The 16791-nt window shown below is 49.2% G+C and overlaps 1 protein-coding gene across 1 annotated transcript; it reads right to left on the bottom strand.

The window, feature by feature from the left end:
* Positions 1-1271: 1271 nt before the first annotated feature.
* UNC119B (unc-119 lipid binding chaperone B) lies at positions 1272-12488 on the bottom strand. Its single transcript, XM_043901601.1, has 5 exons — positions 12201-12488; positions 9482-9595; positions 6572-6692; positions 6266-6438; positions 1272-4212 (listed from the first exon to the last, which is right to left on the bottom strand). The coding sequence occupies exons 1-5, from the start codon at positions 12442-12444 to the stop codon at positions 4100-4102; spliced, it is 765 nt and encodes a 254-aa protein (XP_043757536.1). The 5' UTR covers positions 12445-12488; the 3' UTR covers positions 1272-4099.
* Positions 12489-16791: the final 4303 nt, after the last annotated feature.

Here is a 16791-nt window from a genome sequence, read left to right on the forward strand (position 1 = left end):
GCTCATTCTCTTGGCATAAGGAGTTGGGGTGCTAGGAGGTTGTGAAGGTGGGGCAGCACTGATGCTTCCCTGTCCCCGTGGTCCCGCATCTCACTCCCAATTGTGGAGCAGAGCACCCCACCTACCCCTCCAACAGGAGCCTTGAACGCTGTGCCCTAATGCCCTGCATTTTGTCGTTTGTCAGGACCCCTTCACCCAGCCCCCCAAAATTACAGCGATTTCTCTTGCCTGACAAGCATCTTCCATGGGCCCAGGTGTGAGTCAGACTTCCACAGGTTCTAGGCACCACCCACATGCACCCAGTAACCCAGTCCCTCCAGCTGCCTTTCTTCCCCCATTAACTCAGCCAGCCGACTGTCTCAGGCTGAAACCAGAACTTGCTCTGCTTTCTGAAGATCTATTAAAAGATGTGGCAGTCTTTCAAATGTTTTGTTCCTTAAGTCACTAAGTCATGTCCAATTCTTTGCAACCCCAAGGACTGTAGCCCACGAGGCTCCTCTGTCCTCCACTATCTCCCTTAGTTTGCTCAAATTCATGTCCACTGAGTTGGTGCTTCTATATTACCTTGCATTTAAAAGAAATGCATTCAAAAGAAAGCCACTAAACCTACATTTACTGTCATTGGCAAATGCTCCTCTGAGGCTTCCTCACCTTTTACCACCACACCTGGGCACCAGCCCTGGGTAGAAGAAAAGGGGGAAGAGAAGGGGAAAATAAATGAGTGTTTGTAGGCAGAGGCCAACAGACCTTCAGGTGCCACTAACTGTCTAAACGAGATTTATTTTTAACTTACATTGTTTGTGACCTTAAACATGGATGTAAGTTTTATATTAAAAGTATGCATGCTTTCCAAAAAAGATAGGACTCAGAAGTTGGTTGCAAGAGGTTGGATGGAGGGAAGGAACTGGCAGCAGACACCAGGAAACTTTCCAAAGTGATGAAAACATCCTTTATCATGACTGTGATCAGATATCCATTTATCAAACTCATCAAACCATACTCTTAAATGGGTTGAATTTACTTTTAAATGAGGTATGGTTAAAACACACCTCAATGAACCTAACTTTAAAATATATATGCATTTTAAATTCTGAAAGCATTTCATTAAAATGTAAAGCAAAAACACATGAAACCTAAGGCACAATACTGTGTCCTAATCACTCTAGAAACCAGCTCTACCCATTAAACCAGTATTTACAGAAAGGCCACCCCCACTCCACCTACTCCCCCTGCAAAGCAAGAAGCCCAGTCAGGAGACACGAGGGCACACATACTGTGAAAATCTTTCTTTTATTACTGTCTCTTGTGGCAAAATAACATTTTATACAAATAAGTCACCTAGTTTACTTTGGACACAAAGACAATACAAACTGGAATGAGGATCTTAGGTGAAGGGGAAAGGGGGGAAGGACAGATTTGGTCATTGATGTTTCTTATATTCTGTGAAAAATAGATTTACGGGGGGAAAAAATAGACTTTCACAAGTTCAACGACTTTACGTGATCCTCTGTATACAACAAGGGGTAAATCCACCTCCTTCTTGTGCCTAAGACGTTCGGTGACATGGAATGTGAGAAACATGATTGACGCTTAGGTTCCTTCACCGGGTAGAGCGGCACCCTCTGCATCAGGGGTCCTCACCCACAGACAGAGTCTGTGCCGTAATTCTGAGAATGGCCCCCATTCCCCGACCTCACTGATGTCGTAGTGACAACGGCCACCAGGAAGACAGTGACTTTACAGCAAAAAAGTAAGAGTGTACTGGGAGTACTAAACCAAGAGTACCAAGGGTGGCAAGACACCCAACGGGTGTGCCGGACGCCGCCTGTGAAGGCCATTCCAGATGTGAGTCCCACTTCGACTAAAAAACAAGTTGAAGATCCCCCCCAGCTATTGCCACGTCACGACTCTCCAGTCTAAGGAGAGCTCCAAGACCCCCAAATCACTGCCTGTATTTGAGAATCAGGTGGCCCAGACTGTGAGTGCCTTCAGGAAGTCCTGCAAAGCCCTGAAAACTTGCATTCCCTGCAAGACAGCTATAAGCTGACATGTGAGGAGAGGATGACCTACTTTATCCCAGAACTACTTTTACTTATTTCCTGTTTACTCTTAAAACATAGAATAAAATAAACCATGGTCTTCTCTGCAGAAGCTAAAAGGGTATCTCAGCCCAAAGGCGCCACAGGAAAAGAAAGGTGCTCTCCCAGGAGCCTCCAGGGCAGAAGGACAGGAGCGAGACAGAAGGTGGGGTGCAGGCGGCAGGCCCTCTGGCCACAGCGGGGCGAGCCGGTCTGCTGGGACGTGTTCCCTCCAGGAGCTGCCTCACTGGTGCCAGCTCTGAACAGAGGGAGGGTGTGTCGCCCTGGGCAGGCAGTTTCTGTCCTGCCACCCCAGTGCCCACAGGTAGGTAACTGCTGCCCACAGTCCAGACTTCTCAACGCCACGGCCTCCTGACTCAGCTTCTGATGAGTTCAGCTACTTTCAGAGAAAGTATAATTTCCAATTCTCTCCCCAGCTCGGATACAGAAGGGTTAATTTCAGACTTATCCTAGTTAACACCCCAGATGCTTCTCAAGGTTTCCTGAGTAGCTGGACACAAGAATCTGGAGTCCCAGGTACAGACACCAGACCTTCAAGTGCAGAAGGGGACCAGTCCCTATCCCGCCGAGCACAGAGCGGGCGCTCGGCCTCATGGTGGTCTCCAGCGAGACTAAGGCAAGTTCCTGGGAACAGGGCGCAGCGCTCTTCACGCCAGAACACCGGCCTCCTCCCCAATGCCTGCCCATGGGCTGCAGCAAAAGCCAGGTCCGCCTCTCCTGGCCCCGCCCGGCCTTTCTCCCCAACACGGGAGACGGCGCTCCTGTCAGAGGCACGATGTGCCTGGGTGCTTCCTACTGCGACCTTCCTATGAATGCTGAGCCCTGGCCACGGCGACAATCTCATCAGAAGGGCAGCAGTTGGCCTGAGCACCTACATCCGCCCACATAGACAGCGGTAGGGAGCTGAGGCGGGGACAGTCCGCCCAATGAGGGCCTGAGGGAAGTGCAAAGAGACACGTTTTGGAGAACACATGTCTCTGCTGGGTCACCTCAGCCCATTTCCCCCTTTCCCAACCCCGAGACCATTCCGACTAGCAGTCCACAGGACCAGAATTTGCCTTACCTAGGTGGGACCGGCCAGGATGGTTCCAGAGCAGCTTCAGTACAAAAGCAGAGGGGACAAGGGCCAGAGGAGCCGCAGGAGCCTAATCGGTACTCGGAGAAGTCTAGCCACACATCGCATACACTGGGAGCACCCCTGACATTTTGTAAAACCTCCCCACAAGAAGCCTAGAAATAAAAAAACAAAACAACGAGGCCTGTGCTGGCCTCGAGCGACACTACAATTCCCAGAGCGAAAACGGACACGTTTGATTTCAGGAGAAACTCAAAAGGTAGGAGCTAGAAAAAGCAGAGCAAGCTCGTCTTCTGTCTGGAAGGAGAACAGGAAGGCACAGCCAGGCTGAAACCTCGGGGGTGCCCCGGGAGGAGCAGCCAAGATCCCGGAAGTCAGACAGGTAAGCGGCTCCCTAGGCTCGGCAGCTTTGCCCACCCCCGCGCCTCAACTCTGGGCCCCATCCTCCCCTCCGCTCCGCTCAGGGTCCTCTCCAGGAGGTTCAGGACGATCCTCAGGCCGAGGTCAGTGTGCTGATGGCGGCCCTGCCGGTGAAGGAGGAGTCTCAGCTTCGCAGAGGGCCCCGAACCCACAGGAGAGCCTTCTCTCCCTGGTACAGCTGTGCCTGCAGGGACCCAGGCTCATCAGGACATCCTGGAGGAGCCGGGAAAATAAACTTTCTTTCTATCTGGATTCCAGGAGTCTTATTCTAAGTTTTACTACTTCTGCGACCTAAGGGGCAGGGGGAAAAGGGAGGAAAAAATACGGGGGGAAAGAGACACAGCACTGCTTGGCACCTCTCTTGGAGCACAGGAAACTGCCACCCCAGCCTCGGCTTCCTGGGGCCAGGTTCCAGATATGTGTCGACAGACAACAGCTTCAACCACCTCCGTGCACCAGGACCTCGGGCCATAGCAAAGCACCTCCCCGTCTGCTCCAGCCACTGCTACTGGCCCCCGTTATAGGCATAGTCGGCCTTGTTGTGCATTATCAGCTTGTTGTCGACGAAGTAAAAGCTGTCAGAACGGGTCTCATAGGGATTTTCAATCATCAGACGAACTGCAAGTTAGGAGAAGGGAAAAAATGCAGAGTTATGTGTGAGTCTGCCCTATGGGCCAGGTGGGAAAAAACTTAGCATCCCCTCTAAATTCCCAGGTGGCTCAGTGGTAAAGAACCCGCCCACCAATGCAGGAGACGCAAGAGACGCAGGTCCAATCCCTGGGTCGGGAAGGTCCCCTGGAGGAGGAAATGGCAACCCACTCCAGTGTTCTTGCCTGGAGAAGCCCATGGACAGAGGAGCTTGGTGGGCTGCAGTCCATGGGGTTGCAAAGAGTTGGACATGACTGAGCACCCACACATAAAAATGCATAAACCAGCCCGTCCTGAAAATGTGAGCATGTGCTGTCAGAATAATGAGGTCAGAACAGAGGGAGCCAGGCCTGGAGAGCTGGGGAGACCTGGGACCACCGAGGCCCCCAACTGGTGCGTGCCCTCTGCTTCCACAGCAGGCGGCCAGCAGCACTGGGCCTGACCCTCCGAGGCCATTGCCAGCCTGGTGCTCAGTCAGAACCCCAGAGAGGAGCTCGCCCGTCTGCCAACATGCATCAAAGCGGCTGACTGATCGGTGCTTCTGGCCCCCACCTCCAGACATTCTGGTCCAAATTTAGAATGCGGTGCCTCACTGGGCCCACCCACAGGCGCCCCTACAACAAAGGAATCCGAGGTGTGCATGAGTGCAGGGGGCAAGGCGTCTTCTCCAGAGATGGCGCATGGTGTTAACTTGCCAACGACCCTGCAAAGGCAAACCTGTCCTGGGACCCAGACTTGAATCTTCTGTGTGTTAAGACAGCTGCCCCAGGTCTTTAACTATAAATGGAGGGTCAAGAGACCTGCGAGCCACCACCCCTGGTTGATTCTGAGTCAGTGATCATGTGCTATTCTGAATCCCCTGGAGGAAACGCCGTCGCTGACCACAGTTCTCAAAAGGCACGGTGACTGCTTCAATTTCTTTGAACTCACCGACGTTATTTAGCTCACATCCAGATGACCGACCCCCATCCTCTTTTAGCTTATCTGGTTTCAAGGAGAGAAAGTTAGATAGCTGGCCTTTGATAAAAAACTTAAAAGGCTGTACTTAATCTTCTCTTGCAATTATCAACATGTTCCAGGCCAGTTTGGGGAGAGGGCTTTAAAAACAGGATCGTGATGATAGCAGATGCAGTTGACAGCCTGCCCACTCCTCATCAAACCTCACTTTACCTGCGAACAGCACTGCCACACAAGCACAGAGCACTTGTCAGAAAACAACACTTTCACGGGTCTGGGACTCTGAGAAAACTGGTCACAATTCAACTAAACTCCACCACTACTCACAGGATCCCATCGGATCCTCATTGCTCCGGAACCACTTCCCCTCATGACTCACAGGCGATGCTAATGTGAGAGAGCCAGACGGAAGCCACAAGACTATACAGCCTGTTTGTCCTCTGTCATCAGGTCCATCTCCTCCCTGGACTGGCCTTCCCTGCCTGGTGCCCCCCCCAGGTCTCCTCCTAAGACCCTGTTTCCATTCTGTCATTCCTGCTTCCAGACCTCGACCAGCTCGCTATTTCCTGCCTGATCTATTCTGACAGTTTATCTCATGACCCTTCTACTGGCAGAGAATGAGAAAGAGGTGGTTCTCAGATCGAGAATCCCACTCAGCTCAGTTTCACACATAGCTCTGATTAAGGAGAAAGCAAAGGGCCAGCGCAGTGCTGAGCAGGAGCTGAGGACCAGAACCGTGAAACCATGACTGGCTGTGTATGGAATGGGCGCTCCAGGGAGGGTCGGGGTCTCCTCTCATCTCCCTCCATCACACCCTTCCCCACAGCAGGCTTCTTAACGGATGGCCTGTATTAACACCTTCAGAGTCCCACTGCCAGCAGAGCCAGAGGGTGAAACATGAAACAGGAGTGAAAAGAAACGAGAAGCCTGAGGTCAAGTGACTCGAGACCCATCATGTCCCCGTTTCTCTACCAAGGAGGTCACCAGACCAGATGGATTTCATTTCAAGGTGCACTCCTGCTAAGCTGAAAGATGCAGAACGTTGCACAAGTCAGGGGATACGTACTGACATCCTCAGAAAGTTGGGGAAACTCATAGATGTGCTCGCAAGTGTTCCTGCTGCTGGGGATGCAGAAGCCGAAATCAAAGTCAAAATTTTTCAGCAGGCGTTCCCGAAAGTAGTGCCGTTCAATCATCCGGAAATTTGACACAGGTTTGTCTCCCACCGTGAACTCCACCCTGCGAAACACAATCTCCGTGAGCTTGGTTTTGTTGCCTCCTCCCTCCTCTACAGCCAACCCCAACCCAACAGAGGACATTCTCCTCTGTGAACCAGAAGCAGGTGCTCCCCTCAGGAGAAGCAGGGACTCACGTGGCGCCCACGGTGCGGAGGCGGAGAAACGCTGGTGTGAACTGGTAGCGGACGAAGCGGCCAGCGCTGACGTCCACATCCCCGCCTGCTTCCCCTTCCTCGTCCTCTTCTTCCTCCTGGTCTGAAAGGGCACATGGAACGCCAGCTCAGCAAAGAGCACGACCAATCGGGGACACCGACACCCACAGCTCACTGAGCACCTGCTGGCATGCCTGGCTCCATCCTGCACACCTCACAGGGTCCTAACAACCCTGGAGCTGTTGTCTTCATTTTATCTCCACTGTACAGACCCAGAGAGGTGAGCTCAGGGGTCCAAAGTCCCCCCAGTCTTCAATCAAAACCCCAGGGTTCAATCCCTGGTCAGGGAACTAGATCCCCCATGCCACAACTAAGACTCAGAGCAGCCAAAGAAGTAAATTGAATAAATAAAATATTTTTAAAAATTAAAATGAAAATACTGCTGCTGGGAATTCCCTGGTGGTCCAGTGGTTAGGACTCTGTGGTTCCACTGCAGGGAGCATGGGTTGGATCCCTGGTCAGGGAACTAAGATCCTGCAAAGCCATAGCAAAAATTAAATAATGTTGCTACATACAATATCGTGTAATAAACCATAATGGGAAAGAAAATGAAAAAATATATAACTATACACCAGAAACTAACACAACACTGTAAATCAACTACACTTCAATAAAAAAAATTTTTAATGTTGTTGAAAAAATGGAGCCAATAGACTTACTCAATACAAGGTTGCCATGAACCTTCAATTTGTAAAAAAAACACACTATCTGTGAAGTTCAATAAAGCGAAGTGAGCCTATAGTAATTTGAGGGAGCAGGGATGTGGATCCAGGCCCATCAGACTCGAGGCCTATTCTTAAAGACAAGGCTATTTGCCTTTTATATAATCTGAGGCCTTGGGCCATGTCCTAACGCTGAAGCCTAAAGACCAGCTGGGTACCAGGCCCCTGAGGTGGTCTGTGCTATACAGACCAGGTCTGCTGTTGACCAAGTTAATGTGCTTGCTGCTAAGCAAAATAATGAGGCTGCAAAAGTTGAAATTATCGAGAAGGCACTTTCAAAGAATGCAGAAATTTCTGACACAGCAAAGACAAATCCCTAGAAATAATTCTGCTATTTAAATGAAAGACAGTGACCTTCAGCCTTGGGGAACTGCACCTCCTTGGATTACTGCCTATTCCAGGCCATACTAGGCCCAACACTCTGACCATCTGGGAAAGGGTGAAGCATGAAGCAGATGGGCCATGCACCAAAATGCGGGACCCAAGAAAGGAGACGGTCCACAGCAGTAATGATGGGCTCTGGTCTAGCCCATTCCTGAACCCAGGAATGGAGAATCTGTAAAAGGAACTGGCAGACATTCTAATGTGAACCAGTTCACCCAGTGTCTAGTAGCCACCCAGTGTCCAGCAAGAGCATTTTTTTCCAGGTCTAGGCTGAACAAAGGTACAATAAAAGAGAAGTCTTTTCAGCATCAAATGTCCCAAGAGCAGTGGACAACCAGACAGAGTGGGAGTTCAAAGGTAAAGACTCCAGAGGTCCGGCTCCAACTATGAGATTCAGAAAGAAACAGAGCAGATCTTCTCGGGGATTCGAGCTCATCAGAAAAGTGCTGCAGGAGGGCTCTGGTTCGGCGTGAGCCTTAGTGAATCAAGATCCTGAAAGACTGGACGGGCTGAAAATCATGGTATTTTTACAGTGTCTGATGCTGACCTTCCTGTGACAGTTCAGTTTTGTACTGAAATGACTATTCTCAGTCCTGTCTCATCCAAATCCATACACCAGGAAGTAGCCCTGGTATTCCCTGGGTCCTGGGAACATCTTAACACCACAAGGACAGGAAGCTTAGAGATGCAAATGGTAGAGACCCAGGAAATTAGGTGGCCCTGACCCTCCCAATACAAGATAAGTACCTACAAGCTCAAGTCTTTAGTGCCCTAGTCAGTCCGGGATTACGGTAGCACAAGGAATCTCAAGTGGGGTCAGGAGACAGATGCCCTAGTCTTGGCTGAGACTTTTTTATGAAAGCCTCTGACTTACTTGGTTATTAACAGCTGTCTTACCAAACTTACAGGCTCTTTCTGAATAGCAAATAGATGAAAAAAGCTTAGCAAAAAGAGTCATTAACACAGACTGTGACTGCACCTCTGGACTATCTGGGCTGGTGTTCTAAAACCAAACTCCAGGGGGCGCTCAATCTCCAGTGACTTGCTCCCCAGACCTACACGTGGTCCCCTAGTCAGAAATGAAGTGCCCTGGAACGCATCACAAGCACAAGCAGTGTTCATTCAAGGCTAACTGAAGGGGTCCCAAGCAAATGAGTTCACAGGCCTGGGCCTTCTGGTCATCCAGAAAATGCTGGAGATTAAAATCCAAACCGGGACTAACTAGGAAATCTGAGAGACACTATTCAATGGAAAGGGTGTGAGAAGACAAACTCACGATGTGGACTGGAAGCCTCCCTATCGCCCTTCCAGAGCGTCCCCAGGACGCAAGGCTCGGGCAGGCTTTCTTCATTATACTTTCACTTCAAGGATTCCTTCCTAAGTGGAGGTGACACGGTCAGATCAAAGAGCACGGGACCTTAGGAAAGTCACTTGGAAATTCTGGGCCTCAGCTTCCTTATCTGTAAGATAAGGATAATAACCCCTCACAGAGGTGTGAGGACTCCATGAGCTGACATAAACAGAAAGCTGTGGAACCGATAACCAGTGCAGAGTAGATACTCAACAAGCACAGCTTCAAGACCGCAGGCCAGGCTTTAGGAGGCGGCTCGGAGGCAGGCCTTGCTGGCGTCAGTGACACAGGATGCGACGGCGCGCAAAAACTCAAGCCTCAGACTCTTTGCTCCAACGGTCAACTGACTACTGTTGATACGATCCTGAGACCTACCTGAAACACAAGGTTTGGCAATCTCAAACAGCACTGTCCCTGTCTCCAAATCTCGAATTTTGAAGCGGGTAAAATCAATACTGTAGACGTTGTCTTCGGGTTTACATAAATAATCTGAAAATGAGAGAGAGAGAAACCAATGTTGTTAAATAATCCTCCAAAACTACCATTTCTTTCTCAAGTTGTGAAGCAAACTCGGGTTGTTTTCTTCTTACATAATTCACTTAAAATATACCCCAAAACTTCCTCCTATGTTACAGGCAAAAGTTGTGTGGAAAGAATTATGGGATCCAAGAAAGGAGAAAAGTGCATGGACTTGGTTTAGATGGAAGATTATCGTAACACTTAGAAACAGGGATGGTAGAAGAGAATTTCTTTGGAAACACTTCAAAAATGACCTACAAATCTTTCATTAGAAGTCACAACACAACAGAACTTTTTTAGAAATCCGTTTGGAAACATTTATGCTGACCTAAAAGTCAGACGCGACTGAGCGAGCACACACCTAATAGTGAACATGGTGCATGCTTGCTGAGGGTATCACAAAGCAGAGATCAGCCAACTTTCTCTGTAAAGGGTCAGAAAATGAGTAATTTAGTTTTTGAGGCCACACAGTTACATCACAACTACTCAACTCTGTCACTGTAGCACAAATGCAGTCACACAACTATTTACAGACAAAAAAACACAAATTTTATATAACCGTGTGTCCCAAGAGATTTTTTCCCCCAACCATTCAAAAAGATAAAAATCATTCTTGGATTGTGGGCTGCACAAAACCAGATGGTGGGCCATACCCACCCAGGTGGCAGGACAGATTTGCTGGAGAGGGCATGAGGCCAAAGGGAAATGGAGCCTCCAATAGCTTCATCAACATCAAGATAGTATTGACCAAAGATGATTTCACTTCTTCCTTTCCACCATGACTCCTGAGAGCATCTTCTCCACAGTTCACTTTGGTACTTTATCTTATACTGCCTGCTGTGTTCGCTGTTTCGTGTTTTACAAGCTGCCTCTCCAATAAGATGGCAAAATTGAGAGCTACTGATTATTCCATAACTTCCCAAGGCACTGATATTGGTTCTACACCTTTACAGGGGCCTCAATAAATACCCTGCTAAACGGAACAGACTTTAAGTAACAAAATCCAGAGGTCACCAAGCTGACTCACTACTTTCTCCAAGAAGCTGCAGAGGTGTTCGGAAGCAACAGTACCAAGCTCAAGTTCCTACACAGGGCCTGAGTGCCCTCTGAGCATGCCACTCAGCATCAGGCACTAGAGGCTGGATTCACCCTTGCTATCACGAGAAAGCAGGTGGTGAGAAAAGGTGAGGTGAGCATTTCCTTACTTTCAGAACCCCTGGTGATAACTGGGTCAGAACAGAAGCAGCTTTTTCACAATGTTTCTATGAAACAGAATAGCAAGACCTTCTAAAGACACACTCAGGTGTGCAAAGGATAGTCCTGAGCCAAACAGTGATTGAAAACGGACATATGACAATACTCAGAATCAAATTAAAACTGTCTTAGAAGATGGGCATTCCGTTTCACACAGGCTGAACCAAGGCCCATCCCCTCAAACTGCCATCCTCAAATCACTGGGGTGGCCTTCAGCTTCCTGAGGGCCACCTGAGCTGCCGACCAAAGCAAGTCAACAGACAAAAGGAGAGCAGCCTTAATCCATCAAGCTGGTGTTGGGCCTTCAATGTTAGAAGTCTAGAGGATGGGGCAGGTGGGTGGGCTGGGCAAGCAGGATCTAACCTACCGACTGGAAACTCAGGGGGAAATAGCAGCAAGAGAAAGGGCATGAAGTCAGAGAATGACCTGGAAGAGAACAGGAAGAGGGAGGAGAACCAGGACAGCGAGCGGGCGATATATTTCTTCTACCAATAAAAGGTGTAAAACCGCTGCATTCTATGCAAGAAATGCATTTCTGATACTCTGACGTATTCTTCAACCACTAGAACAAGTGTCAAAAGCAGGATTCACATTCTGGTTTTATACGTGGAACTGAAACTTTATTAATATATACATTATTTACATATAAATGCGGCAGGAAACGCCGCAGCAATATACTTAAGGAAGAGTCCACCTGCACACAAAGAGGGCAACGCTTGGGACCCAAAAGAGGCAGGGGGCAGAGGCAGGGAGCCAAGGCAGGCTGGAACCTGGAGGGGCTGTCCGGGGGTCCGGAGTGGAGGGAAACGCGGAGAAAGCAGGTACGGGTCTGGGCTAGCAGAGGGCAGCAGAGGCTGGCTCAGATCGAGGGGGCCAAGCTGAGCAGGAACTTCACTGATAGCAGGGAGCTGGGGGCTGAAGGAGTGGGGGAGCGGCAGCGGCCCACTTGCCAGGGTCAGGAGCTAGTTAAGAAGACAAGACGGGGTCCGTCCCCACCCAAAGAGATCCAGCGGGGAGGAGAACGGTCGGCCGGGCCTGAGGGCCCAACAGGGACGGGCCACAGGGAAGCCTGGCGTGGCCGGAGTCAGGAGAGGGCAGTCGAGCTCAAGGGGACCCATCCCAACCAGGTGTAGGTGAAGGTGGGGAGCGCCGACTCGGCCGGGCGGAGCAGTGGGCAGCGAGGCCTGGCCAGTCGGGGGCGCCTGGGTGGACCCCCTGGGCCCGCCGAGCGGCGAGCGGCCGGCTCCGCGGAAGGCGACACGGGGCCCGGGGGCCCAGGGGCCCGGCGCCGAGGGGAGGACGCGGCAGGCCCCGCACTCACTCTCGGTGACCCGGCTGAGGCGCAGGACGTGCTCGGGCCGGATGGTGTCCAGAGCCAGCAGCTCCTGCTCTGTGACCGCTGCCCCGATGCCGTCGTCTACCGCGTGGTGGGGCGCCTGCCGCCGCGCCTTGAGCCTGTTTAGGACGCCGCCGCCCGCCTTCTTCTTCTCTTCCTTGCCAGTTACCAGCCCCCCGGGCCCAACGGCCGACCCCACGGCCGCAGCCTTCGAATTCGACCCGCTCATCGCTCTGCCGCCAAGATGGCCGCCGCCTCCGCAGCCGTAACTATGGAGAGAGGGGGCGGGACCGGGTCGGGACCTGGAGGCGGGGCCGAGGTGGGCGGGGCCTGCGAGCCGCGTCGATGGCACCACCCCGCCCGCCCCTCCAGGGCTGGTCCAGCCAGGTGGGCCGCCACCTTAGTACTCCGGACTCTCCCTTTGGCCCCCGAAGTCATCCCAAACATCTAACATATATTTTGTACGGTCAAATTACTTTCTAGCACGTAAAATGTAAACAAGGCATCTTGAGAAAATGTGTTTTCATCTGCAGCCTAGAAGGTAAGACTGTGTGTGCTGTGCAAAAGCAGCTTTCCGATTAGTTTGCCATTCTTAAACCCTACTGCGTCAGGCTTTGGGCTAGACATTAAACTAGGCTACAAGGAATATAAGAATATGAAAGGGGGCAGGGATTGAGTCTGCTGTATTCACCACTGTATTTCAGCAACCTATAAAGAAAGCTGAGCACCAAAGAATTGATGCTTTTGAACTGTGGTGTTGGAGAAGACTCTTGAGAGTCCCTTGGACAGCAAAGAGATCCAACCAGTCCATCCTAAAGGAGATCCGTCCTGAATATTCTTTGGAAAGACTGATGTTGAAGCTGAAACTCCAATACTATGGCCACCTGACGGGAAGAACTGACTCATTTGAAAAGACCCTGATGCTGGTAAAGACTGAAGGCGGGAGGAGAAGGGGACAACAGAGGATGAGATGGCTGGATGGCATCACTGACTGAATGGACATGAGTTTGAGTAAACTCCAGGAGTTGGTGATGGACAGGGAGGCCTGGCGTGCTGCAATTCATGGGGTCGCAGAGTCGGACACAACTGAGCGACTGAACTGAACTGAGCTATGCCTGTTGTTCAGTGGCTAAGTCCTGTCTCTCTGAGACCCCATGGACTGCAGCACTCCAGGCTTTCCTGTCCTTCACTGCCTCCTGGAGCTTGCTCAAACTCACATCCATTGAGTTGGTGATGCCATCCAACCATCTCATCCTCTGTCGCCCCCTTCCCCTGCCCTCAATCTTTCAGACCCAGCCTCAGGGTCTTTTCCAGGGAGTCCACTCTTCGCATCAGGTGGCCAAAGTATTCAAGCTTCAGATTCAGTCTTTCCAACAAATATTCAGGTTTGATTTCCTTTAGGATTGGCTGGTTTCCTCTCCTTGCTAAGGGATTCTCAAGAGTCTGCTCCAGAGGCACAATTGGAAAGCACCAGGTGCTCAGTAATGACTGACTGACAATGAATGAATGAGTGAAGGAAGGCTTGCACAGCACGGTGCTGCGGAAGAGCTCCCACTCTGCTGGGGAAGCCTGAGGTACCTAATCCACTGCATGGCCCTTCCTCTTGACCAGCCTAGTGTGGACGAACTAGAAGACAAAGCAGACTGCTAACTGTGGCAGCAGAGGTGCTAGCAGAGTACACAGGAGAGGTCTGGGGGTGGGAGAGAGGCTTCAGGGGTGATGTCTGCACTGAAAATTGGAAATTCACTGCTATGTCAACTGCAGGTGAGTGGGACGGGGAAGATGCTGCTCCCTTACACCGCAAGTGGCTCCTTCACTCGAGTCAGGATCCGCTCTCTTCTGTGTTGGGAGGCCCCCGGCCTGAGTGCTGCAAAATGTGTCTGCAAGGCTGATGTCACCTGTTAGGCTCAGGCCAAAGTGAAACTCTACCCATCTCTCTACAAGTCTCTCTGACTCTCTTTTGAGCCTTAGCCTCAAAAGACTGGATTTATGCAGGACTTGCTGAGTCCTCTCACCTGATATGAGGGGTTTGGGAGCGGCTGATAAGCCTCATCTGGTTTCTGGATAAAATCCAAACCTGACTCCACCTCAGTTGCCCAGCAGGGTGAAACAGTATGTGGTCAAGTTCCTATCAAAACACTGTCCTGTCTTGGAGAGATTACCCCCCTCCTCCGCCCCGGGTGGGACTTCTCAAACTGTTCAGGAAATTTTAAGATGTGTACAGAAAATTAAGTTCTTTCCCTTTGCAAACAATTCTTTTTAAACTACTCAGCGGTAAGTAACTACTGAAGAATTTCCAGAACTGTTAATATGCTACTTGATTGTGAATCACTAAGATGGTGATGGGTGGGGCGGGGGTGAGCATACAGCCATTTCCCACAGTCACTTGCTCCATGAATCTTTGTTCTCGGAGCACCAGAACTCGAGCTACCTGGAGCCCGGCTTTTCTCTTTTTAGGGATGATGACAAGCGTGTTGACCCCTTTACTTGCAATTCCACATCCAGGAATTTAGCCGATATGTATTCACAAAGATGCCGGACCATTCTAACACTGAAAAGTTAACAGTAAGTTGCATCTATTCATATCATACAGCTGTTAAAAAGAATGAGATCCATCTCCATGTACTAGTATGGAGAAACCTCAAAGATAGATTAAGTTTGTGGGGGGAGGTGGACAAGGCATATAATCCCATTCACTTAAAATTTAAAAGTACATGAATATTTGTATGTGACTGCAATGGAAGGGGTTTGGATATAAAGTATTAAGTGAGGTTCCCATTGGGGAGCAGAGTATTAGAAGGGACTGAAGGGGGATATATTCTCTTTCAACACTCTTGAGCTGCTTCTATGCTATTTTCTTTTTTTCTATGCTGTTTTATCACAAGAAGCACATGATCATGGGCTGCTTGTTTACTTTGAAATAAATAAATAACTTTGGATCTGTGTCTTGGAGGTAGAGTCTAAGTCAAAGTAGCCTTATTATCTCTTAAAAACTTGAAAGCTACCTCAGACTGGATCCCTTTTTTCTGTTCAAAAAGAAATTTAAATAAATACTGCCATATATGGGAGTTGAGGCCTGTACTCTCTCTGATCACTATCTGTAAACTATGGTTAAAAACATTATGTCTTTAGGAGAATAGCAAGCACACCAAAAAGAAAGAAAAAATATCTGTGATTATTCCTTTTTAAAAAGGAGTTGGAAAAATCAGGGCTGTAAACTCCAATCTGCCTCTCCTCACCAAATCTTCCTTAGCTGTATCAAAAGGCTCTTAAATAAAAAGTGTTTTTTGAAAAGTACGTCTTCTCATTCCCTGTTTGGTGGAAAAAGGAAAATATAGATTTACTGCATTAAAGAACAGCCCCCGTGTCTGCCTGGGCCAGAACATGGGAAGACAGGAGTGGGGAGGCTGGCCTCCCTTTCATTCCAACTCGGTTCCTCTTCAGGTCCCTCTCCTTCAGCTGGTTAGTTTCTTCTCTGAGAGGTGTGACAGTGGCTATTTTCCAGGACAGTCTCAGAGTTGCCAGGCAGTCGGCCTCAAATCAGGCCAGGCAGGTGGGGCCCAGAGCTGGTGCAGCCAAGGTAAGCAGGACATCAGAGGGCTTTTTTCTGCTGAGACAGGGAAGTCCAGTCCTTCCTGCTGCCTCCCTGAGGTGACATCCATTGAATCGGAGGCTTATGGCTGGGACTGCAGGCGGGCCTTGTGGTCTGGGAGCTAGTAATTTCCCTAGTACCCAAGTCACTTCTCTCCCTGGCTGAGGGCTTTTTTTTTTTTTTTTTAAGCATTCATTTGTTACTTTTATCCCACCTGCTTCCAAAACAGATTCGTCCTATATTCCAAAGTCATACAGCACAAGACTGGTGGGTGGACATTCGTGTAGTCTTTCTTGAGGGCAGACATTTCAACATTTTAAGTGCATATACTGATTTTGGTTTTTGTTTTGGCTATACCATATGGCACACAGGATCTTAGTTTCCCAACCAGGGATCGAACCTGCAGTGCCTGCAGTGGAACCAAGGAGTCTTAACCGTATACTGTTTGCATATACTGTTTTCAGTAATTCCTTAATGGAATTCTAAAGGCACATTTGCACATGTGCAAAATAAATACATATGTAAATATGTGTATGCATGTGTGCTCAGTCACTTCAGTCGTGTCTGACTCCATGGACTGTATACGTACATATAAATATATATAAATACATATAAAATGGAAGATATACACCAAACATAATTTATATCATCCTCTAGGGATTAAAGAGGTAGGGCTAAGACAGATGAATCTTTTTCACATCCTGTACCCCACATAAAATTTTTAAATGTACTTTTGCACTTTGTATCACTAAGCCTTAAAAGGTTACTTTTCTTTTTCAGAGAAAGAATATAATAAACCTCCGTGTAACCAACACCCAGCTTCCTCAGTTATCTACCCTCAAAAGGTTCCTTCTTAAAAATAGTACATCATGTTTCATGTCCCTGGACATATCCTGGTTTACAGTCTATGGGAACTTGAATACTGTATAAAATCTCAATTATGTGGAACTGGTTCATAGTGCTTTTCAAGTCTACTATATCCTT

The sequence above is a fragment of the Cervus elaphus genome, chromosome 5 (assembly GCF_910594005.1).
Source record: "Cervus elaphus chromosome 5, mCerEla1.1, whole genome shotgun sequence".
Classification (NCBI taxonomy): domain Eukaryota; kingdom Metazoa; phylum Chordata; class Mammalia; order Artiodactyla; family Cervidae; genus Cervus; species Cervus elaphus.